The sequence below is a fragment of the Engystomops pustulosus genome, chromosome 7 (assembly GCF_040894005.1).
Source record: "Engystomops pustulosus chromosome 7, aEngPut4.maternal, whole genome shotgun sequence".
Lineage (NCBI taxonomy): Eukaryota > Metazoa > Chordata > Amphibia > Anura > Leptodactylidae > Engystomops > Engystomops pustulosus.
In genome coordinates this window covers 109,490,902-109,518,550 of record NC_092417.1, presented here as the reverse complement: position 1 = coordinate 109,518,550, position 27,649 = coordinate 109,490,902, and the positions used below count along the sequence as shown (strand labels likewise).

At 37.3% G+C, this 27,649-nt stretch overlaps 1 protein-coding gene across 2 annotated transcripts in view; it reads left to right on the top strand.

The window, feature by feature from the left end:
* The window catches only part of MAF (MAF bZIP transcription factor), a 42,929-nt gene extending 15,597 nt beyond the window's left edge, over positions 1 to 27,332 (top strand). For both annotated transcript variants that reach the window (XM_072117528.1, XM_072117527.1), the window contains 2 exons: positions 3,931 to 3,991; positions 25,781 to 27,332. In XM_072117528.1, coding sequence (XP_071973629.1) covers positions 3,931 to 3,964 — 34 coding nt within the window. In that variant the 3' untranslated portion in view covers positions 3,965 to 3,991; positions 25,781 to 27,332. The remainder of the gene's footprint in view (positions 1 to 3,930; positions 3,992 to 25,780) is intronic.
* The last annotated feature ends 317 nt before the right edge of the window (positions 27,333 to 27,649 follow it).

Here is a 27,649-nt window from a genome sequence, read left to right as displayed (position 1 = left end):
TATTTTTTTAAATGAGTGCATACAAATAGAACAGATAAAGGGGAATTTTCATTTAAGCAAATGAATGTTATTGCTTGTATAATGAAAAGTTATACAATTTTCCAACATACAGGCGGTCCCCTACTTAAGAACACTCGACATACATACGACCCCTAGTTACAAACGGACCTCTAGATATTGGTCATTTATTGTACTTTAGTCGTAGGCTACAATAAACAGCTATAACAGTTATCACAGGTGTCTGCAATGAAGCTTTAGTGTTAATCCTGGTTCTTATGACAATCCAACATTTTTAAAATCCAATTGTCACAGAGACCAAAAAAGTTCTGTCTGGGATTACAATGATAAAATATACAGTTCCGACTTACATACAAATTCAACTTAAGAACAAACCTACAGACCCTATCTTGTATGTAATCCGAGGACTGCCTGTACTTTCAATATCAATTCCTCATGGTTTTATAGATCTCTGCTTATATGTCACACAGGTGCACGACTCTTTATATCACAGCTCTAATTACTCTCTAATACTAACGAGCCGTGCTCGTTATGTTTTACATATTTATTTGGATGATACAAATTACATTTATTTTTCATACATATTTTTAGACCGCTAAAACATGACACTTCTTGTCTTATTTTATTTGTCTTTGTATTCAAGTACCATGGATAAAAGTAACTCGTTCAGTCGGTCAATCAGAAAAAATAAATCACTCCCATAAAATATAACACATATGATGATAATGTCTTCCACGCACTGTTGTGCTGGGATGGACAGTCTGCTATTTTCTTAGAGTGGTAATATTTCTTCTCACTATTTGTTTTTTATTGATGTAGCATTAATATTATCACCAATTCATCAATTATTGATTGTATTTATTATTATTATGAGTTTTATGTATTTTTACAGTTTTCAAACTTATATTACTTCTAACATGTACACCTTATAGTTATTGATAGTAATATTTTATCCTTTTGTAGGTAGATGTACCATATAGTGAATTATAAGTAATTTACACATTCACATGGAGTGATCCTCCTTCACCATCTTTGGAAAGTGTTCTCTGTCTCTTTCAAATTTCTCTCTCACTTCTCTCCTTTTACTCCTATCTCACTCTGTATCTTCCTTCCACTCATATCTCCTAGTATCTTTCCCTCCCATCTCTCCTGTATCTCTTAGATATATTTCTGCCATCTATCGTTCCATCTCTGGCACTAACACATTCCTTCCAATCTCTCTCTTAATCCCACTATTTCATTCCCATCTTTTCTTGTCTCTGTCTGTCCCTCCCATATTCTATGGAAAGTTGGGAAATACAGGAAATGATTAAAATAGAACAACTTTTAGTTACCTGTCCACCTACCTGGCCTCTTCTTCAAGCAATGAACTCCTGTCCTTCTTACCACATCTGTATACCACTGTAAGCTATAACTGGCCTTACTATTTCACCATATGTACCATGGTTCCCAGGGCCCATGTGAGATGAATGGGTGGTAGTTTAACAATGATTTTGTACTATATTTTGTAAAGTAAAGTCCCCTTGTTCAGAAATGTCTTTTACCTCAACAGCCAGACATTCCTTTCCATTAAATGGCCGCAGATGGAGGGTTATTTGATCTCTAACGGTATCTTGAGCAATCAGCCTTCCAGGACCTTAATCTTATCACTTTACATATCAAGAAAGTGGTATAGAACTTTTAATAGATGTAAATTGATAAATTATCTAATATCCTGCCCACCACACTTACACCACGCTTGCCATCCATTTTCCTTCAAAACATGGGTAAAAGGTAAGCTAGAGTCAAGGCTTTATGTTTATGAAGCTCATCAGAAATTAGGTCTATTTGGTATTTGCCACCCATTGATGAAATCTATACCAGCTTGTCGCAGGTGATGATAAAATTTTACACATAGAAATTTTGAAAACTGTCATTTGGAAATGTATAAATTTGCAAAAGCATCATTTAAACATGCAGAACAGTAAGACTGAGCCAAGCTGTTCTGGGGCCTGATGACATTTTAGACCTCTGGCTTTGAGCCTATGGCACGGATGGGCACCCAGGCCATCACCCTAGCATAGATTCATAGCTACCTCCTGCAGTCCAAATGCCACACAAGATGGTCTGCACTCAGTGCTATTTTAAAGTAACACTTTGATGGCTACCTGGGACTACAGGAGCAGTGAGAAGGTGAGTACAGGGTTGGATTATCACTGGTGTTCCTGCTCTAGGCCCAGCAACTATTCTTGTTCAGATGTATAAGTATAATAATTTTCTGAATTTCTTCTCTTACTTTCTACTGTATTGGTGTGCTGAGGACACCAATACGATTGGACGTTGTGACAAAGCAGGAAGCAATAAGTAACTGCTTAAATTGCTGTGTTGGCACTTCACAATAAATAAGTAGGATTTTGTTGTAGTTTAGGCACTCACTCTCTGATAGGTTTACCATCACTTTTCTAGCGGCTTCTATGGTATATATAGTTTCATTAAAAATACATTGAGTTTCTTGGTCCTAGAGTCTTGCTTGTGTAACACTGTATTCCTCTTATACATCAAACGTAATGACATGCAGTCATTACACAGACATTCCAAAATGTTGAGCTCTCTGTAATATTGTGGTGATTATAAACATATAAATGGATAGCGTAGATTTCTCTGGGGACTTTGATGGCTTGAGGTCTGGTAAAGTGAGACACAGACTCTTCATCAACCTTACGATAACAGGAACAAACTAGGATTTTTTTTGGACTCTATTCAGGTGTGAAAATTGAATAGCGTCTTTTTTCCCCTCCCTCATGAAACTGAATGCATTAATAACAGGATGGATTCATCCCTGGCATGAAAGTAGAGGTCATATTGAGGAAAATGACACCGAATGTCTAAAAATGTCATCTACTTTAAGAGATCCTGGGCACTTGGCCAAGAGTAGCATTTAAGGCAGCCCTGAACGTATGCTCCAAAAATAACACTGCAAGGATCTGGAGAGAGGAAATCTTGAAGTGACACCTTAACGTAGAGCTAGATATCATTTGCAGCCTATCATTTCTCCATAAACATATTCATATGGCTTTAGTTTAACCAACCGGAGGTGTTGTGGTCTTCATCAAAATGCAGCCGAGAAAGGCAAACTCCCAACATGCAACTCTAATTGTGAGTGGGATGTAAAACCTGACCATGAAATATGAAGTGTCTGATGAAGAATGACCTGTCACATATTCATTATGTGGGTCCATACAGTATCATTGCTCCACAAGGTCTATGTTTCTGTACGTCTCTTTAATTACATAAGAGAGAGAATTGTAGATGGTTAATGTACTTGAGCACCGCTGTACACATGGTCACCATTTCAGAAAGTACAACAAATTACACTGCAGAAACTATCTATCTATCCATCTATATATCATATATATCTAATATCTATCTTATATCGATATATTTATTTGTCTGCAATTTTTATTTATATTAATCTATACATTTTTCTATCAATATTTAAATACTAAACAACTAGTATAGCAGAAAAGTAGCATAAGTATTATCTATCTAATTGTTCAATCTTCAACATTATATCTATTAAACAATGAGTTCATCTATCATTGGTATAGTTTTACATGATTATTAGTTATATCTCACTTTTTGTCTCCCCATTTAAGTATCCATATTGCTATGTTACACGATACTTAACAAATTGCGTAGAATGTGAAGCTGCTTCTAGACACTCTCGCTATGAAGTCTACTATAACAACATTCAGAACAGGTAGTGAAGCAGTTAACATAGATTTATTCCATGCGTAGAGCGAGGTATAAATGTTTTATAATACAAGACAAGATACAATCAGTGTATTTAGTTGCTGTAAGTGTGAGATCTCTCTGTATTAAGTCGTGAATATTCATGAAATCTTGTTTCTTTTGATATATCCGCTCGCCCAGGTACACTCGGGAATCCTCCACATCGGTGATGTGAAAATCGTTGATGCCTGAAGTTCAAAAGGTACGTGTTCACTTTACATTCTGAGCCTGGAAAGGAAATAAATAAGAAGGGCACCGGTACATGTCTCTCAACAAATAGCTATTGAATGTACTAAAGTGCTACACCAAGAGCAGGAGAAAAAAGGTTGACAAACAGGAAAACACCTGATATGGGGCATATAAACAGATATCCTGCAAACTACAATGTAGCCAAATGTCCACTACATTTCAATATATAAAGTCATTTTCACATAAGTGCTTTTTGATTTTTGGACAAAAATTGGAATTTATCCAGATCTATTGGTACAGTTACTAATTTCTGTGGGACCCAACTTAAGGTATTTGTTTGTACCTGTCCCTTTGAGATCCTTGCTAAAGTTTTAACGTTAGGTCATAAGACAGAACTTGTCACTTTCACTCTTTATTTTAATTTACAGTAATTATTCTGTTTGGGAATTATTTTCCTTGCTTTTTCTCTGCTTTTTGTTTTGAATATAGAAAGTAAAACTTGCAAACTTATTACTGATGTTACATGGCATTTTATTTGCTTATAGATATGTAGATTTACTTGCAATCCTATGAGAATCACATAAGCATATCAGCTAATCTTTGGCGCATTATACAAACTTAACGTAAATTTACAAGATTTGTAATGTTATTTCATATTAAAAAGCAGAATATAAAAGAATATATTACAGTACATTATCTTAAATGAGGCAACATTACATAGCAGCAATGTTCTGTTCTGTGCAAATATATTCATAGGGAGACATTTATCATACAGCCTCCTGATGTCTCTGGCGGGCTGCTACATTGGCAGGGCCTGGCAAAGAATTGCACTATAGCCTGCCAGCTTTCAGTGGGATCTCCCTGTACCAGCCCACTCTTCTGCGGTGTCTTCAAAACCTTTCATGGCCACTTGGTGTGGCTATGGCATGAAGGGGAAAATAATCACAAATACTGCTGCTTTGCTAGTAATTTGCAATTATTTTAGCGCTTATTAAGAGTTGTAGAGGGGTTTGCATCATGTCCTGGCACATGAGGCTCCAGTGTACGCAGTGTATGTACATACCACCCGACCCCATGGTATTAATAATATATCTGGTAAATACTTAAAATCAATAAGTAGCAGGCTATGGTAAAAATAGAAAAAAATGGCAAAATCTGAGCAAAGCTATAATTGTCAGCCGGTACGCAACATGGTTACGAACTGGTGTCATATGACAAGATGCTCAATGACTGTTTCAATATATTTATGCCAATCCATTAGTCATAGAGTATATTATCCGATGAAGGGTTAAAGAATACACCTAGAATCCTCCTGATGCCTCTGTACACAAGCACATCTCAGGTGGCATTAAAAAGTGGCCACTATGACATTTCAATATTAAGTCATCAGTTGCACTACTACAACTTGGATAGAAGACACAATGGGGGATATTTATTATGCCTTTATAAGGCCTAAAAATCTCCCCATTCCCTCCAGTTTCAGGAATTTGTCACCCTGTATTCCACTTTGGCAGATATTGTGCCTTGTATAAGAGGTCGGGGCCAGAGTGTCGGAGGAATTTTAAAGGGGTTATCCGGGTTTAAAAAATTTCTTCGGGCCGGGCTGGGGAGGGCTATTTAAACACAATAAACATGTACTTACCTCCTCCGGTGCTGCCGATGTCCCGCGCCGCGGCCCGTCTTCTCTGTTTGCCGGTTTCGTTACACCGGCGCACAGGGAGCTTCCGGACGGTCGGATGCTCCCATGCGACACCATCTCCCAGCACTTACAACGCTGACAGATAGGGACGGATGGGAGGAGCCGTCCACAACGCGGACCGGAAGCTCCCTGTGCGCGGCTTCCGTGCCCCTGTAAACAAACAGGGGCACGGATCGAAGGGACCGCGGTGCGGGACATCAGCGGCGCCGGAGGAGGTAAGTCCATGTTTATTATGTTTAACTAGCCCTCCCCAGCCCGGCCATAAGAAATTTTTTACCCAGATAACCCCTTTAAGATAGGCGTTTAAAATGCAAGTCTTAATAAATTGATCCCAAAGATAAATTAATAAAGTAAGATGGCTGTAATGAACAGCACTAGCCATATTTTTTTTAATTTAAAGGGATTGTCTGGATTTTATTGTTTATGTCATGAAAAGTAAGACAATTTTCCAATATAATTGCTGTATCAAGTTAGTTTTCTAGATCTTTGCTTGCTGTTAATCTATAAGAAGCTTCTATGTTTACTTGCAGTGGATATATATCTGTCCATGGTCATGTGATGTCACACAGGTGCACAGCTCCTTATAACACACCGCTCTGATTACTCAAGCTGTGCACCTGTGTGACATCACCTGAACATGTGAATAAATACCGAAAGTATATTGGAAATTTGTTTTATTTTGACCAAAATTGTATAACTGAAAAGAGTTAGGGCAAAGACTTCTTACAACCATGCCAGTTCTTCCAGTGTTTTCAAACTGAAGATAAGTCCGTCAGACTTATAGTGAAAGACTGAGATAGATGTATATGATTTAGAGCAATTAGAGATTAGCGAATCTATTAGTCCATTCATAGATCTGTCGATTTTCTGCAACTGAATCAAATCTGAATATTTTCTGATTCCCTTCCCAGGGATCTAATATGTAAAATTAAAACAAAAGTCTTAATGGATCTGTTAAAATGTTCATTAATTTCAATGGACTTTTCATGGTTTCCATTACTGTACATTTTATCCACGCCTGCTAGGCTTACATGATTATAGTTTTAGTAAAAATGTAAAAGTTGTCAATAACAAACAAAATGAGATAGAACCTTTTTTAAATAAACAATCAGTATTTGAGAGTAATAAAGGAATTAAATTGAGTCTTCTGAATTTTTTTTCAAAGCTACTGTGAAGCGAATCTTGAATAATTTGATCATTTCTAAAACCAATGAGTGAATATTGCAACAAGGGGTTAGAGGGCACTTCTAGAAGGCAAATTTAGCTTCACTCATATTAGGGAGGAATGGAAAAAAAAAAAAAGGTTAATGGATTTTGTCTCAGGAAAGCAGTATAACACAGCTACTGAGAACCAAGGAATTGTACAATTACTAAGGACTTAAAGGGTTAAGGGACACTTCTAGTAAGTAAACCTGGCCACAAAATGTTAAGAGAGGATTCTAGTAAAAAATTATTTTCCAGTCACAGCCTTATGTATAGAATTTCTATTGGGAGAAAAATCAAATTTCATCAGTGGATGACTGACAGAGAAGGGAAAGCCGACTAGAAGCTTCTGGTCAGAGGACAGGATTCAAGAGGGAAATGAGAGCTCCAGAAATAAGGGTGTGTTTTCTGAAATCATGCAATATTGAGGACGCAGAGACTTACTGTACTGTGGAATTATTAATGACCATCATCCATATGTGCATGTATATCGCTATGTATAATAAATGTAAGTGTCATGTAAAACCAAAACATAGCATTAAACAGTATAACATCTTATTTAGGATAATTGTACATGTAAGGATGCCAGGATGGAGTAAAACATCTTAGAACATGCCACACCTGCACTTCTAGCTCTTTAACATTTACCTGCTACTTAAGTCCCCAAAAAAGCAAACATCTAGTACACACTAATGGCCATATTCCAAGCTTCTATTAAAGGCCAGAGGTAGCTATTAATGATTAGAGCAATAATAGAAGCACCTGGTTCTGGTGGACCAGGACACTCCGGTGCCAAATATGTTTTGTTTCACTATTGTCTAACGTACTATGTTATGGCCGGCAGTAGAATTGTAAAGATTGGATAATGTATTTACAGGGACTACATTAGAAGTTTTATTTCTGCTCGCAGTTGTTTTAGAAGCAACAGAACTGTTAAAAATGGATTTCTTATCAATGATTTATATGCAGTGGGGGCATATACTCACACTGCTGTGTTCTTAGTTCTCTGCTACATTGATCTGTTTCACAGGACCTCAATCTGTTTTGAGTAAAAGCTGTAGTAGGCTTCCAGACAGTGTGGAGATGTTATGGAGCAGTACAATGCAAATGCTAAGAGCATAGCAGTATATGGAAAAGCCAACAGTGCACTTGAAGAAACTACAATCTTAGACCATAAATCCAGTTCTGATGGTTGTGCAGCTTCTTACTTTATTATATAATATAATACAGCTCCATATTATAATACAATACAATATATAATATAATACAGCTATAATATACAGATATAAGTGTCAGTGTTTTACATGACCAGAATATACCAGAAAATAGTTCAGCATGAAATGAATTATTATTATTAGATAGTCAAATAAATTTAGGAACTTAGACATTCTGCGACATTCTTCTTGTTTGGAAAATGTGTTCACATCTCAGACATCACAAATGCTTCATCCCTGTTCAAAGAGGGGGAAAGTCATTAGTGAATCATTCTGAGTTAACAACATGATTGGGACCTTTTGCCTAAATTGTCTTTTGTTCCTCTTATTTTTGACCAAATAGATTCCAGGTAGCTCAGTCGGCATAGTGAAAGAAGCATGTGTTTAGATAAAATACAATAAAACATTTAAAACCTCTTGAATATAACATTTTAGTGTGTAATGAGTACATAATAGTTTTAGGTTGACAGAAGTCTATATTCATTGTTACCTGCAGGCAACATCCTTAATATATTCACCTAAAAGTTTACTTAATGAACACTTATAGGCAAAGACTCCAGAATCTATTATTAATTTTCATCGCTTGTATGACATTTAGAAAAAAGGAAAAGTAACTGAGATGAGAAGCCCATTGATGAATTAGAAAAGTCTGATTTCTTTAAGAATGAATGTATTAATTTTTTTTTACTTCCTACATGTGAATCAAGCATAGGAAAGGGGTTGGGGATCCCTTCTGTCCACTTTCAGTTCTATAGTTTGAGCTCCTGAAAGGGCTCTTGTGTACATCTGTGTTGAAAGCAAGAACACATGTATGAGGATTTCATGGCCATAAGCTCCTCTCTTTATTATTTTTACAGTGCAGTTTCAGATTTGGTGATTGGTTTTGGAGGTCATGGGCCACGTTGAGGTCTTTGCTCCAAACGACCTTTATTATGATCTGCTACTGATATGTGACCATTATTTGACCATATATAGTCTTTACTCATTGTTCTGCACTTCTATATAGCTTGTTTCCTGGCCAAACTACTTAACATTTGTCAAAATCCAACCTGCTTTATCCTTGTTTTCAGCAGATATCAAGTAAGATGTGGGTCGCTCCCACAACATATAGACTGAAAACTATCTTGTAGATATTTGTGAGACTTAGACTGCTCATTATATTTCATACCTAAGGGCTTTGTTACATGGGCTGATTTAATACACATGAATACAAACAAATTGATCAGAGCCTTCACACTACTTCAAATTGTACAGGGGATGAGAAATGGTTAATACGATTGCTCACCCCTCTTTACAATGTGTTATTGTTGGCAGTACTTCCCCTATTTACCCTAGAAGTTATGCTGCCAACAACAGTATTTAAGCTTAGATAAAAGATGCGATCTGCCGACAAATGAGAGGATTCTTGCTGATTCTTGTCTGCTTGAACTTAACTATTACTGCATAATAGAATTACCATTGTTTTTTTCATGAAGGTCCTTAGCTGTAATGATCTGATGTGCCTTTATGTTTTTCTTTTTTAAAACATTTTTGGATAAGAAAAATCACAGGAGACCACAAAGTAATAATATATTTATTATTAAATGATACATATATATTTCTGTGCAAATGTGTTGTGCTGCAAAGAAAGTAATAAAGGGCTTCTAGGAATATGTATTTTTAATATATGGCGGAGAGTCTTTAAAAAAAGGATTTTACTTACCTCTCTTCCTGCTCCTGATCTCCAGCAGCTCTGCCCGTCACTGCCAGCTTCACATCTACATCCGTGGTCAGTGACGGGAGAATGGAGACAGAAGAGAAGTAAGTATAAGTTCTTGTTTTTAATTTTAAAGACCCCCAGCCATATATTTTATAAGAATTCTTCCCAGATATCCCCTTTAATAGTTTATTTCTATCAATGAAAAAAATTCTAAGTGAAATGAAAAAAATTCAGTTTGGTGTGACCATCCTTTGTCTTGAAAACAGAACAAATTCTTCTTGGTAACTTTTGGGGTTATAGGATTGCTCCAATCCTTCATGTTATCCCAGATAGATGCTCTGTAAGGGTCAAATCATCACTGCTTGTCCTTTACACTAAAGATAGTTGTAATATTGGCTGAATATTTTTGCACCACTATTAATACTTTTCATTTTGAGTGCATTCTTACTTGCACAGTAATAGATATATATGTATTTGCATAATATTTAGTTTTTGCAGTGATTCCTTAGAAAGATGTACTCCGTACTGTATTCTCCCTGCCAATGTAACTGCCTGCTTTATGATTTAGACTGGCTGTTCCGGTCCTTGACTACACATTTATTAAAAGCACAAATTGAGATGGAACACTTACCAAGAGGATAAATCAGATTTATTCCTACTGTTGATCAAATGAACACTTTCATCAGAACATTTATGCAAATTCATGGTTTAGATATATGGTGGCTTAAAACACAAGAGTTAAAATCATTCTCTGAGACAACCTAGAGCGGGGTGTGAGTGGAGTTGTAGAAGTTGAGTTAGAAGCCTTGATAATAATGTCATTTCCATGTCATTTCTAATAGGTGAGATGACTTTCATTGCAACTAAGATTTAGAGACTTATTTCTGCGGCCCAAATACCTTGCACATATATATGCAGATACTGGGGGTCATTTACTAAGAGCCCGAATCGCGTTTTTCCAACGTGTTTCCCGAATATTACCATTTTTCCCTGAATTGCCCTGGGTTTTTGGTGTACGCTATTGGATTGTGGTGCATCGGCGCCGGCATGCATGCGACGGAAATCGGGGGGCCGTGGCCGTCGGAAAACCTGACGGATTCGGGAAAAACCACTGTATTTTTTTTTTTAAAAATGTGTCGCTTGACACGCACTTACCTGCACCCAGCCTAGCTTGGTGAACTCCAGAGGACCTCGGCGGACTTCAGCGCAGCAGCGACACCTGGTGGATATCGGGTGCACTACCTTAGTGAATCGCCGGAAGACACGAATCAGCGTCGGAGGACCCGCCGCTGGATCGCGAATGGACCGGGTAAGTAAATCTGCCCCACTGAGTGTGTTTCTTATCTGAATTTTTAAAAATTGTTATATTGTGACATTTTGTATTTTTCCACAATTCTGTGGACTGATGCAACCCTCCATCCTCATCTGGGAGGAATCTATAGTTTACCCCAGTTCACAGACAAAAATATCTCACCAATCCAGAGAGCCATAACCCAAATTTTTACAGATTTTCTGCAAGCATTTACCATTGCATGGGAGGATCGTATTAGGAAGTTGAAGGAGTAGTGGCACAAGCCCTGGCCTAATGCAGTCATGGGTCAGGACCAGGTACAGACAGTCGGTATAAAATGTCCTTTTTAGATTTCCTTCTTTCATGTGAAATCTTTTATGTGAAATCTCATGGAAAAGACACGTGAAAATTAGCAGAGAACAGTCATATTAGCCTGAGATGAGTTAGCAGTGGGGTATCAATTCAGATGTCCTAATGCTGTACTTCTAATAATAGTCTGCTAAATAATAGTAGTAGTAGCCAAATAGGTGGCAACCACTCTCACCGTACATATACCTGGCTATTCATTTCAGGGGCAGTTTATTGTCACAGGTAATGATAGCTGATCGCCTGAGACGCTGTGTTTTAGGAGCTTGGTAAATATAATGCATATACCTGCTCTCATACAACTACTGTAGTAATAAACATATAGCTAAGGTTAATAATACAATACAAATCGGCCACATGGCAATGTCCCTACAATAATGTCACGAGAGTAAAAACATTGAACCTTGGCAGGATTCCCGGCCCGGTACAGGAGCTACAAGTCTTAATTATAGCAAACTGGTAATATACATTTTATTATTCTTTGGCAAGTGACGCTCCATTGTTTTTTTGGCTGGCTTTGGAAACCAATCCTCTGAGACAGCAAAATATACACATTGAAATGCTGAAATCCTCCCAATAAATCAATGTCCGACTTATAGACAAGTAAGGATGTAATAGAGAAAATAACCAAAGAATTAATGGAAATGTTACTGGCTGCACTTCAATATCATCTTCCATCACATATTTATTGCTGGCACTGTAGGAAGATTGTGAACACAAACCTAACACATGGCTAGACAGTAACTAGAAGCCTTACTGTGTGCATGCTGGTGGATGTAATACTACAAAGGATCTCTCTGATCTACATATACTCATGAGCTGCATTATTTCAAGGTATGACTACTGGTTATGATAAATCCTAGTAGCGTTACTTATTTCATTAAATATAGGCCTGCAATAGAGCAGAAGAATGGTGTTGGCTCCAGCATACTGTATAATTTTCTGTAAGGACATTGGATACTGGGTTAATGGAATTTTACTAATTTATGTGAGCATGTTGTACAAAACCATAGTAAAGGATGACATGCTAAAGATAAATCTGGACAGTTTACAATATATTGGGAATTAGCAGTTCCCATAACTATTTATTACAGATCTCCAATAGTATAATATTAATAATATACACTACTATTTAATTTATCCCACTCCTATTTAATATATTTATTAATGATATAGAGGTAGGAATTAATAGCATTGTGTCTATTTTTGCAGATGACACCTAGCTTTGTAGTGCATTACAGTCTATGGAGGATGTTCATAGGCTGCAGGGTGACTTGGACAAACTGAGTGTTTGGTCATCCACTTGGCAAATGAGGTTCAATGTGGATAAAGATCTTGCCATGTATCAAAAGTGGTATGGATTCTTGGGGTAGGGATGTAATATTACCACTGTACAAGGCATTGGTTTGGCCTCACCTGGAATATGCTGTCCAGTTCTGGGCACCAGTCCCAAAAAAAGATGCCCTGGAGCTGGAGAGGGTACAACGAAGAGCCACAAAAATGATAAGGGATATGGAGGGTCTCAGTTATGAGAAAAGAGTAAAACAACTTGATTTATTTAGTCTGCAAAAGAGATGACTAAGAGGGGACATGATTAATTTATATAAATATATGAATGGTCCATACAAAAAATACGGTAAAAAGTTGTTCCAGATTAAATCAAATCACAAAACAAGGGGGCAATTTCTCCATCTGGAGAAAACAAGGTTTAATCACCAGAGTCAACATGTTTTTTTTTTTACTATGAGAACTGTCGGTCTGTGGAATAGCCTTCCTATGGTGCAGGTCACAGCAGGGACAGAATAGAGCTTCAAGAAGGGTCTAGATGCCTTTTTACACCTAAATAAATGGTTATGTTATTTAGATTTGTTTCCCCTAAATCCCTTCGTCATCCAATCCCTTTTCTTCCTTGGGGGCTCCAGATTCGTTGATCAGCAAAAATAATAGGGTACTTTTAATATTTCATCTCTGTCCTCTAACGGCTATTTTTCTCTGGTAAATAACAAAAAACTTAATATAGGAAAGACTTTACATTCATGTCATCATTTCATAATCAGGGTTGGACTGGGGGGGGGGGGGAGCGGAGGGCCCACCAGTGATATATATTCGGTGGGACTACCTACTACTACATGGAAGTATTACCTATACACCTTATAAATACGGGGAACAAACCACCAAATACAATATAAAATTATGAATTTTTATTTATACAACATTATAAAATTATATGTAAATGAATTAATAATTTGTTAAAAAGGGTCCCAAATACATATTGGGGAAGTCAAAATCGTGTGCTACAAAAGGCATACCACTTCAATGCTAGACTCTATATTCCTGTTTTACCTCTGACATTAAATGTCTCCAATGCATAACGCCTAGTACGTTTCCAATGTGTATTATTAGACATAGAGATATATACCTGTGCTTGTGATTTCCCCTCGCTCCGACACACGTTTTGCTTTTGCTTCTTCAGGAGGCACCTAAATAAAAATTCACAATTTTATATCGTATTTGGTGGTTTGTTCCCTGTATTTATCAGGTGTATATGACTGAGTGAAGGATGCCCCTATAATAGGTTAGACAGGATTTATTAGATTGCTAGGAAGAAGTCACCTGTAGTGGCACGCCAGGTACACCTTGCACTTCCGGCCAGCGGAGATACTGTAGGTGCGCCACTAAAGGTGACTTCTTCCTAGCAATATAATTTTTATGAATGAACAGGAAGAGACGTGGGCTGGATTGTCATGCCCATGGGCAGATTCTATTTAGTATATATCGCACTAAGTCGCTTTATGCCATATGTATTCACAATTATAATACAATATGTAGTTGTGCACTTGGTTTTAAGTCTATCGATTATCGCACTTTATAAATTTTGTCATTATAAACATCATGTTAAGATTTTTGTACACTCTGTGTTTTGGCCAATCAGAGCATCTGTTGGTCCTTATGCTTGAAAAAGGTGTGTGCCTACACCAAAATATTGCACTGATGGAATAAAGATTCACCCGTTTCCACATACTATGGAGTGCTGCCTTTTTCCTGGATTTGGATAGATAGATACTCAGAGTACGGAAAAACTTCTTGTCACATAAAAATAGTATTGTAAGAGAATCTGGTGGATTTATTTCAGTGCTACGTTTCAGCCTCGATTACTGAAGCCTTTGTCATTAGTGGGGTTTTTTTGCAGTACTTTGGAGTGCTGCCTATTTTTGTATTTTTAGATAGATAGATAGATAGATAGATAGATAACTATATAAGAGATTTATCTAGATATTTTTTTGTAATTCTGTCATTTGTTTGCATTTTCTTTGTAAGTTGAAGCCAGACTGAAGCAACGCAGCACATTTCATCAAGGTGAGATTGATGGGGCCTTTTAATTGTCAGCCTGTCCTCTTAGCATCTCAGTATAATGCATTATGGTTTCCAGCGGCTGTGAAGCATCTTAAAATAAGATGGAGACGGTGAATACATTGTAACCACCTTTATGATCTCGCAAATTACGTCTTGTTGAGTTTGGCGCCGATTGTGGCACCCCCGTTACTGTCTGGCTGTCTATGGTTTGTGGACAGGGAAGATGCATTTGGGCTTTGTGTCCTTTCTCTAACAATACAGCTTGTTTGCACAGATATGTTTATGCGCTGGGCTTGTCAGGTGGCGGTTTTACAGGCTGCCTAACCCAGAGGTAAAATATAAAGGCTTGTCTTCTCCTCTCCGGCCTGTTGTCACTAGCAGGGTCCCTCCCTTGTTAACTTGATAAATAATTTGACTAGGGGGAATGTGCCAGATTTTATGCACGCTGTCTATTTTCCACTCACTGCAAATAAATTTCCCCACTCTGAGGACACTAAAATCCCAAACACGAGGTATTTTCCCACTTTGCAGCCGACGGTATAAAATATTTATTTCATCTTCGCTCTCTAATTTAATAAAAGACAGCAAATGCTTCACAATTAGTTTTGAATGAAGAGTTTTATCATGTACATTTTTATTCCTAGTATAATTTCCAGCTTGTTGTGTTTTATTGCCGCTTCTAAAGGTAGATGCACAAGGGTATATGAGTATTCACAGCCGCCGTGGCTGCAAGATTTTATTTGTCTGTGTTTCCTTATGTTTTTTTCTTTCATAAAGAATCAATGGTAAAGGAGAAGCATTAACTCCTTATGCCCTTTCTCCTATTATGTATTATTTATTATAATATTACAATTTATCTTATTATAATTTAAATAGAAATATAAATTATTATTATTATCATTATTTTGTAGTTATAATTTTTTATACAAAATAATCCTATGGACTTTTTATTATGACATGTCTATAAATAGTATTATATCTTTCAATAGATTGTGCTGGGACTGACAGGTCAATAGACAAATACGATTGGGATACATAGATTGAGTAAGTAGTACTTAAAGGGGGGGGATTTGTTGGTGAAAATGTACTAGAATTTCAGTGCATTTTGTGACAATAAATTGGCAAAGATGCAATATATTTATGAAGAGGGGTCTTCAGACTCAAATAGAAAGTGGCTTTAATGCAGCTCTGTGTTGATATACGTGAAATAATCAACCTAGAATAATCAAGACAAAATGCAATGTTCAGTGTGTTAACCCTGAAAAAGTCCGCTAGTGCCATTTAAATGACCCAAGAAAATGTAAATGTTGACGGCTCACAAGCATTTTGCTGACGGCATTTAAAGGGTTACACTAACACTGGTGCCAGCACTGATTGCTGGTGTTAGTGGTTGTTCTGGGTTGAGGTACCTGACCTGCTCATCACTAGTTATAAGACCCCCCACACAGTGATTTCTTCTCCATGCTGGCTTTTGCAACCCCAGTTCTCTTGTTGTCAGGCCATCTAATAATAATAATAATTCCTTTATTTGTATAGTGCACACAGATTACATAGCGCTGCACAGAGCTTGCCAAATTGGTCCCTGTCCCTGATGGGGCTCACAATCTTATCACCCTGCCAATATGTTTTGGAGTTTGAGGGCAAACCGGAGAACCCATGCAAACACAGAGAAAACATACAACCTCTTTGCAGATGTTGATCCTGGGACTTGAACCCAGGTCCCCAGCGCTGCAAGACTGTAATGCTAACCACTAAGCCACCACGCAGCCCGTATCTATAGGTTTAGAGCCGTATTTTAAAACTTTGGTCATGTCACTACAACATATATGAAACATTTTGACACTACAGGTAAAAAAATTAGTAAAAGAAAGACTGAAAATTCATGAAGACACCTAGAATAAGTACATGTGTGATTCCACTGTAAGGCTAGCTGCACACAAACATGTTATGTCCATGGAAAAATACCTGTGTGACCTAACTGTTGGTCTAGTTTCCCTCATTTTTGTAATTTGTATCTTTTATAATATATTTTTTCCTCATTGTTTTGCATGTTGCCAGACATTTTCCATTTTAATTTATACGGTATGTCTGGGGTGAAGTATCAAGATTAGTTAAGTGTATGAATTTTTGACAATTTTATTGTCTGATACTTGGCGCTTATGTACAATCTCCTGGTAGTAGGGTCACATTTCATAAGTTCAGCTATCAGAACTGCAATTCTATGTTATGGCATTGGGAACATATGGATATGACCTGAGGATACCTGCACATGAAAGTGCAAGTTGCTCACACACACTCGATGACCACAGAAAGGACAGTCCGAACGTAATAGGACCTGCTCTGAGTTTTGAGGCTCTAACACGGGGCCATGGAATCTATAAACAACATTCAACAATATGCACGTAGCCTTAAAGGGAACCTGTCAGCAGAGACTGACCTAATAAACCACTAACAGTAAATTTTCAAGCAGATTAACACCTTCCAGATCATGTTTCTTTCATGACCCAACATTGTGGCTGCATCCAGAAAATCTAATTTGAGATGAGCTCTAACTTAATTGTAAAAAGTCACGGAGGCGGAGAGTTTAGTACTGAAGTCTTGCTCTCTTCTCCACAGATCATTCCCTGCAGTGTAATTGACCACCTCTCCACAAGCCTTGTGCATGATCTCTATCACAGCAGAGGTGGGAAGAGCTTGACTTTAGTGCTAAACTATCTGCCTCCTTGACTTTATACAACCAGTGTGGATGATGCCACCACACTGGACCATATTTTTTAAGAAGAAAACAAGTTGTGATAAGAGCAGGAGAGAGAGTGTTTGCACTGAATGGTTGAATTCCACAGTTAGAATCTGCAGCAATAATTGACAAGTTTTTTTTCTGCAGGTGGCTGCAATTTCTATTGATTTATATTTTTTGTTGAAGATTTGTAGAAGTCCTTTCTCATGTAAAATGTTAGATAAACGTATTGGTTGTATGCGAAAAGTTGAGAAGGTGCTGCAAAGAAAAGTAGACATGAAGGAGGTACTTTCTCAGTAGTTCTGCAGTATCTGACAGACTATGACGTACAACAGGACATCTGAAAAATCTGATTAGGGATCAGTTGATTTGCATAGTGGCTCCAAACTGAAAAGGGTTGTCTGTGATGTGATGAGACAAATCCTCTGAACATTTGTCCTTTAAGATTGTCCGATTAGTTCATAAAAATGATTATATAATAGTTATAGTGCATGAAGAACTGTCAGAACTGAGTTCTCTTTCTACAAGGGCAGCATAATGGCAGCATAGTTTGGATCTCAATATTGTTGTTGTCACTATTTGGTGTTTCAGAACAGAAGACTAAATAAAGTAAATTAAACAGATTTCATAATTGATGCAATTATTAATAAATGCTAGAAATAAAATAAATTCATTTCATTACACTTTTTACTATAACGAAAAAAAAAAAAAAAAAGAGAGGCAAAACAAGAGGACGGCGCCTCGTGTATTATCGTAGGATAAATGGGAAAAAGTAAATTGAATTGAAATTAAAATATACGAGGGATATGTATAGAGAGGGAGGGTATGGACAGTACCCCCCTGAGAATCGCGCTCACCTTAAATAGCTTAAATCGAGCGTAGAGATACTCCAAAAGCTGCCCAACAGCTTGCCGGTATTCGCTTTATGCAAAGGCTCAACCGGTGTCACAAGCATAAAATGGGGTTAGAAAACCAAGAAAAAGGCTGGCACGGCGCTATGATGGAGAGAGTCTTCTGGTAAGTTTATTCCAAAAACTGTAAACGTGTTTCGGGCGGAGCACCCTTCTTCAGGTACAAATGGAAATAGCTAATCGTTATGCGCTGGATCCATTCAGTGCTGGAGCGCCTAGGTACATGACACGTGGGGTGAGTGAACACCGCGTGTATAAAAGCTCAACTGGCGGAAGTTTGAATCTCTCGCTACAGAAATATGTTGCCTAGGAAACCCGGGATAACTGGAGAAGTTAAACGGGATGCGGACCCCTCCATTTGAAGAACTTGAAGAAGGGTGTTCCGCCCAAAACGCGTTTACAGTTTTTGGAATAAACAATTTAAACTTACCAGAAGACTCTCTCCATAATAGCGCCGTGCCAGCCTTTTTCTTGGTTTTGTAACCCCATTTTATGCTCATTACACTTTTTGTTATGAGATAAATTTATATTTTATTGTATTTTTACATTGTTATTAGTTTTACTTTCTTATTAATATGATTATTTGTGCACCATTACGTGTTCCATTCCACTCCTCCTCCATAGTTTTGCCCCAGATTTGCAGACCTTTACAGTGCAGGTTTGGTTCTATCACATTTGGTCTATGAAGGTGCTTTGCCTGTTTGGATTCATATATCATCTCTGTGGCTGTTCTTACAGTCACAGCACTTATCAATGGTCTTGTTATAATTCTTTTGTGTTTCTACATCTATTATGAGATAGTAGATGCCCTCATTTAAGTGATCTCTGTGCCTGCTCATACCTGTACTGACACCGTGCAGAAAACCATCCCGACAGGAGATATTTTGTGTTGCTGCTTCGTTTTGCTGCTGTGTTAAGCGCACTAAGGATTGTCTATACTGCATACAGTACATTGTCGTAGTACTGGTGTGGTGTTTAAGTATTTGGATGTACACAAGAATGCCCTGGTCCCCTAACAGCAAGCAGAGATCTTGAAAGCCTGAGGAAGAACTGCCAAACACAAAATATATTGTAAGCATTAAATGATAAAAGAGAGCAATACATTACATTTAACAGCAGATGGAGAATACTTATTGGCCATCCTACATCCTTTTATCCAACAACTCAATGTCGTATTTTCGATTTTTAACCTACCAAAATACCAAAAGCAGATGCTATTAGCCTTAAGAGTTACTGGAGCCTTTACACCAACCATTTAACTGCTTCTTGACCAATATGGATCTTTATTACTTGGAATTCTGTGTTGATGTTGTGGAGTAAGCTGCAGATATTTAAAGCGATCATATACATAGAAAAGTAATTTTATAGAAGCTATTATTACTGTAATGTTTACATCATTGTAATTACCTAATTCTAATTTATTCCTAGTGATCTATGGGGCCTTCTGTATTTACATTGGCTACAGAAAAAGATCATGAAGAAATAGAGTGTCTAGACTTTCTATTGCTCCACAATACAGAGCTATATGGCCACCTCTATACAGGACCCTTAATAATTATATTATTATAGTAAAGTAATTAATAAGAAAAATTGTTGCAATGATTCTGATATCAATAATAGTAATACAGACATTGAGCGATAATAATATTACTATAAATGATAATTAAGTTATTGGTCTATATTCTTCTCCAATGTGAGATCACAGTAATAGTCATTATATCATGCCTGTAGTGCACAAACCGTGCTACATCTATTCTCTTCATGAATTCCTTGTATCATGCAACTCACCTGAAGGCTCTCAGATACAATTCACTAGAAATGTGGTGTATTAAGTGATGAATAAAGTTAGGACTGATAAAATAATATTTTCAAAACCAAAAAAAGTTTGAAAAATAATAATAATAAAAGATTAAGTTTTCAAATAAAAAATTGTTACTATAATCCAGTTTTTCAAATAAAAAGCATGAGAATATTATTTTAACTCTTTGATGCTAAGATAGTATTGAGTTGCATTCACGTTGCAAATTGAACTTAAAATTAAAATACATGTGGATGGGATTTGGAAATCTTCATTGACATGACATTGAAAAACTAGCTGGCAGAAGATATTAATTATATCCCTACTATCTCTGGGCCTTGCCTTAGCGATGTGGCTGGTCATCTTACAGTACATCTCTTTTTTTAACATAGCCGCCATGGAGGTGAATGAGATCTTTCACTGCTTTCCTTCATACAGAGATGTTTTCTACATGACATTTGGAGAATATCTCCATAGAAATGATGTCAGACAGAGCTTGAACGACAGTGTGTGAAGACTGTGCAGCTCCATACTCACAGGCTCTGGACGCTGCTCCTCTGTAGCCTATAATATATCATTTATTCCTATAGCTTCTTTATCATCATAGGTCTCTTGTCATATTAGTGTTACAGTGTAACCCTTACTATATCTACCATATTTCTCAGCAATAAGAGAGTTCACAGTGTGATGATTCACTTTCTGATGGATTCTGTGGCTGCTGTACGTGACGGCTCTTCTGACATTGATAGTATATTTATGCAGATTACATATATTTTCTAAACAGGACTATAAACAGGCACATTTTTATGTACACTATCCGGAATGTGAGTATAAATTAAAAGTGAAATGTTTTCATTGCACGGCATTCCCCAGAAAAATAAAATGAAATACTCAATGGGAGGAATTTATTATCGTGCTATTTGAAGTCTGTTAGAGACTGCACAGGCGTATAGGTTCCCAAACCTAATTGTATGATAAATGTGATGCATCTTTATTTCTGTCCTGTCATGTTTATCTATTTTCCATGTCACCCAGCATTTGCATAATATTGAATGAGGTCTAAGACAACCCCTTTAAGGAAAACTTTTACCCAAATTCAATTAATGCTTGTTCTTGTTCTGTGTCCTTATTTATTTCCTGCAGCCCCTTTTACATTTACTTGTGAGACCCCTTATTCATGATGCCCTTTGAACAAACTTTTATTCTAAATTTATAGAAGAAGCTTGTCAGTCCAGCCCGGTCGCCTAAAGCATAACGGTAAAGTTACTGACAAAAAATAAGTGTTAGCACATATGGAGAGAGCCTATGATAACAATTCCAATGATATTTGTATCTTTCTACTGGCTTCTTCCTAGCCTGAAATATATCTGGTATATTTAAAGGAAATCTACCATTTGTTTTCATGCATTGTGAACCAAACATACCTTGAAAATGCTGTAGCGTCACTGATGCAGAAACATATCTTGTTTTATCCCTGATCCGAGTGGTTTTGCTAAAAAAAACAATTATAAAATTCACAACCTTTGGCAAAACTGGGTGTAGGCTGGCTGCCATTTATAAACACATTACACAAAGCTTCCTGTACTGTTGAATGGCGGGCACATGTCGCCGCCCATTGGCGCTGCTCATCCCTGCCCCTCCCCACAGCGATGTATGGCGCACGGCGCCTTATTCTGGGGAAATATAGGACATGTCTTATCTTTTCCCCACCTACCACACGTGTGCTGCACCATACCACTCCTGTACAGTGCCATGCGTCCATTGCTGTCTATGGGTGACGTATATACAGCGTATATACTTCGGTTGTATATATATATATATATATGTCCCCCATATAGCCGTGTGAATGTAGCCTGAGCTGGATGACTTATATACAGCAGCTTGGATGTTGCAGCAATTGATTACTTCTGTCTGTCAGGGACAACACAGTGATACCATCATTTTTTCTCGAGCAGTGCATAATTAAGGTAAGAGGCGCTGAGCCTGCCACAAGAGCAACAAAGCCTCATTATAATTATTTTATATATATTTTTCAGCAAAACCGCTTAATTCAGGGATTAAACAAGATAAGTTTGTGCATCAGTGTGGCTACAGCATTCTCACGGTATGTATGGTTCTCAACACATTAAAACAAATGGTACATTTCCTTTAACATTAGATTCTGATTCACCTAATTCTGATGTGGGTGGGCACTTCCAGGTTGTGAAATTAGCTCAGGGCAATGAAGCCAAACCAGGAAAGCAAGTTTGTAATTGGACAATCTGAAGCATGTGATGAGTCACATGCTTGTGACATCAATACAGGTCCTACAGCCCCTCTCAACAAGCCTCCTGTCATCTCTAGCTGTACTATATGGTATCCCAAGGCAACCAAAATGCATGGCAAATGGATATTAGCCTGGGGAGCAAGGTAAAACCTCTGTAAGCTGCTAAACAGCTGCATTAGAGTAAATTATAGAATTGATTATTTTTGTTAAGTGCAGGCTAGGCAAAAGTTTTTATACTTTATAGTTGTATTTTAAGCTATGAAATTAGTAGTTTTTCTTTCATAAAACAACAAAGAAAGTAGTTCCTGGATGTATAGATGTAGCAGTCACAGCTGGAACCTGGAGTCTTAGAAAGACCAAAGGCCCAGTTTCTATCATGTGTGGGGGCTGTTACAGATTTTTCATTTAAGTCTAGGAGCGTTGAATCAACAAATAAATACAGCAAACTTAACTGACTTAAAGGGAAAAAGAAAGGTGATACCTTATAAGAGGAGAACAGATCTACAGATCATGTTTGCTGTTGTTTTTTGATTTTAGGTGGAAATGCCCTTTAATCCGTGCGAATGGGAATGGCAGATGTAACTTGTCAGTAGGAACGTCTCCATCTGGGTGAGCTCCTGCTGCTCATGTTGCTGGCAGGTGAAGCCTTTACGTAATGCTCTTGAATCTAGCACTGAGATACTATTTTGGAGAGGTCATTTTCAGAGTGTGTTACAGTGCTAAGTATGTCAGGAAAGGCTGCAGAGTTGTGATAGGATAGGATCATAGACTGGAGGCTATGGAAGCAGCACAGAAAAATATAGTCACATACACTCTGTGCTCCCAGCTGACCCAGGGTATCACCTTCCCCTTCACTACAGAACCATCTCTCCCATCTGCTGCGTCCTTCTAAATGACTCCACACAGAGTTTACCTCATACTTTACAGGACCATGGGGTCATGATACTTACTGCTACCTTTTTATAGTAAAAAAAAATAAACTTCTTGTTGAATTTAACCGTTTGCACTACTCTTTCTTCTAAAAAGTTAACTTGTATTGAAAATTATGGCACAATTTATACCGGAGTAGTGATGGTAGATTTTTCTAAAACATTTTTTAGCTGGCAAGGTTTATAAAAATGATGAATACTTTCTTCCAAGGAGTGCACATCTATTCACAGATTGCGTGTTGTATTTTAGTTCAGCTGTATACACTTCAGTGTTGAACTAAGCCCTTGTACCACTTACATCTTACTAAAGGTATGATTTGGTAGGTAGAAAAAAGCCCCACATTTTCCATGGTTAGTATTTTATGACAACTTCCGTTTTTAGCGCAGGTTCTGGACACTAATGTTCTAGTTAATCTAAATCCAACTACTGTAGCCTTGGACACTACTCCAGGTGGTGGCTTAGCTACAAAATTTGCAGTGGGTACAACACGGGATGGTTCCCTATCTAAGCAGATCACTGATGTGGGTAAAAGATGGCCGATGATAGAACTGTATTGTCTAAACTGCCATCGGTTTATTGGTATTTTATATTTTAGAGGAATCATTTAAGAAGAAAGTAAAATATGTGTACTGTCCTTGAGTATATTTTTAAAGAACAGAAAATTCACATCACCTCAGTGCCATCTTTTTTAGTTGGGTAAATACATACAAAGTGTCTACTGATTCTTCATGATCCAATTCCATTTATTAACATTGTCACCTAATGCTGAACTCCCTCCAATTTCATTAAGCGTTTTTCAAAAGTCAAGTTCCAAAATTACATTCAAGGTGATGTCTTTCAGAGATGTGTGGGTGCCAATATCATGCCATCTTTAAAAAACCAAGTCATACATACGATTATACGAAAGCCTCTGTATAAAAACTCTGGCTCAGGCAGCTACCTAAAACATTCTATATACATCTAAAAGAAACTTTATATCATAGACTGGAAACAGCAGATAATGGGCTTCTCACATCAAATTTATATAAATAATATAACTTTTTTGTGAATATTAAGTTCATGCTGATAAATGAAAAATACCTCCAACTCTTATGAACTGCAATTTATCTTCATTGAAAACGGAACTGAACAATGAATTGAGCAGTTGAGCAGGCCGGAAAGGTAATAAGAGATAAGCAAATTAAACTATACCTCATGAAAAAAAAAGTTTCAATTACTTGTTTTTTAAAAAAATTGTAGCTAAAATAGGACCCATTGGTGTGGAGGACTACTGTAAATTGACCGGTTAATTTTACCCATATATAGATAGATGTCCCAGTGAGAATATGGCATAGGGAAGCAAGTGATTGAAAGCTACTTAGGCAAGAAATCTGTTTGGTATTCCTCAGGGATACAGGTAAATCAATACTATTTAGGGATGTAGTGGAGAGGAAGGCAATTTATATTTGTTACAGTCAAATGTGGTACAAGGTCATTTTGGTTTTGGTTCACAAACAATGGCGTTTAATTATTGCTGATTTAATAGTATATTCTCCTCCTGGTTCATAATGGAAGGATATACCTTATCTTTTCTGGTCCAGGGGCTTAGAATGAGTCTTTACATATTCTGTAGTAAACATCTATTTACCTAACATTGGAGGGAAGACACTAGTACCTGGTCAAATTGGACAAGTGTCCATTAGGTAAGGATCCAGTTTCATATGATCCTCATCTAGAGGAAATGGATACAATATTTTAAAATTGCAGCCTTATGAAACTAGTATTATAGTATTAAGTAATTGTAATGCAAATGTGAACAGGCCCTGGTGACAATTGCAAAGTTTTTAGTGGTAAATGATCCTTTGGTTAGTTCTCCTCAATACTGTGGGGGATATTTATCAGGACCTCTGCGCACCGCCAGTGGCGCAGAGGCCCTGAAATAATCGCAAATGCTAGCTTATTGCTAGCTGTTGCGATTATTTTCCCCAATCCGCCACCTTCACGCCAGTGGCAATTTCTTTATTCATGTGTGTAGAATGACCTGCCTCAATTCTCTTTTGATGTACCAAGCTGCTACAAATTAAAAAACTTGAAGGTTAAATTGTCACAAGTATATGTTCAAGATAAGAAAGTTAAACCTAAAAATATATTCTGACATTGGACAGTAACCAGTAATTTTTGCTTTTGTTTTGTTCTTTACAAGATATGAAACATTATAAACAAAATCCTATATTAATAACATATGGTAGTATCAAACAGGATACATGAAGCTATATTACCAAAGTTACCAAACTAATATAATATATGAAATGTTTGTTTCCAAAAACTAAAGTTCTTTTTTTTCCCCATTTGCAGGTGAAGTAAAGTTGGTGAGCTTCAGTAAGCTCGCCCACTCTGCTCCTCCAGTGACTTCCGACCCTCTTCATTTTAGACTTTCTCACAGAGGACTGCTGTTTAACTACTTTACAATGGACACGCAGAAAAAGGAACCTCATCATTGTAAATATCATTGGCACTGATCAGACTTTTGGTTGCATGCTTTTCTTAGGATCTTTATAATGCTTTCTAATGACGACCACCCTATGTATGAAGTGCTTCTGGTCAATCATTACTCTCGATATGCAACAGGTTCAGTGAAGGACCCACCTATCCTTTACCTCTTGGTCCAATGACTATTCCAGTCTTGAGAATGGATAGAACTGCACTCAAATGTCCTCAGGTGACCATGTGGCGTAAGCTTAACATGATGTAAACTCAAGCTTCTGACTGTAGGATATTTCCATATATACAACTAACCCTCAGGATCTTTTCTTTACATTGCTGGTACTTCCTTCAGTAAACAGTTCACAATGTCTCCCAGGATTTCCACCAAGACATGGAAAGTCATCTAACCAACAAACTCCTAAAACTAATTTTTTTATACTTTTTCAGTGGATCAAAAGACGATGGTTGATGAATGACGGTGAAACGTAACAGTGACTACACTCAACATTGAAAAGCAATGAAGCATTCTTTGTATATACTTCTGTACAAATTATCCTTGTATATAAATGTAAAAGTAAACAGCTTCCCTGCTGGGGGAGATTGAAACAGTAATGAAGCCCCCCAGGGCAAGAATGTGGGGGCTACGCATAGTGCAGATGTCTGTGCTGGTCCTTACGTATCCATCTGTGATGACAGGGGAAATCCTTATACAGTTTAATGTATAGAACTCAGCTCTCACCAGCATTTCATTGACTTCCATTGAACATTAACAATGTATAAAATTATATAATTTAGTAAAGTTTCTTTAACTAATACCCTATCCACCATGTACATTAGATGCACAAAATCATGTATACACTTCGTGCTGCCATAGTCTATTGCCCCAGATTAGTACCCTGCATGTTTATTCTACTCAGGCCAAATACCCTACCCCATGTTCATGATTGGGTAAATATATGGCTGTTAGACCTAAAAATGAATAAAACGTTGGGGAGAAATTCAGCTGCCCCAAAACAGTGCAGCCCTAGGCATGTGCCTCCGTAGGATTATATGATAGATTCAGCCCTGTAGGGGCCAAATATTTAGTCTATTACTAGAGTACTACATCAGGTAACACATGTCAATATCACCATTCCATTGTCCCATTGAAATTACTCTCAAGGAGGGGACATATATGAAATTAAGCATGCTAGAAAAAGAAGCTGTAACCAACATGAACCCAAGCCTAAACTCAACTAGATGTGGAGAGCAGTCCCTTTGGTTCCAGTGGCCAGCCCACAGCTCTGGTTTCATATCTGTCCTCTTGTCTAACTTATAACAAAAATGATTTTGTCTCTTTTTACTTTTATCAGTCTAACTTTTCGTATTAATTTCCTTTAGACGGCAGTTGGAAAGAAACAATCAATAAAAACACTTAAAAAGACTAATGTGATATTTAATTGAAGATTACTGGAAAAATACAGTAATATATATAGTTGTAAGCGTCACATGTAACAATGTGGCATGGGCTAGAAAATATGGAGTTTATTGACAAAATCTTGATTATGAATGTGGTTGTCTTATAATCAGTTCAGTTTTGAGGCAACTGTGGAAAGTGGAGCTGCAAAGCAAGAATTGAAGGAAAAAAGAGTTGGCGGTTACACTGCCTCTGTATAGCGACATGGCATAAAGTGGCATTTGTCTGCAATTCATTTTTATAGGTTATACTGAGCTAACAGCACCACTGCATCCAAGCAATCA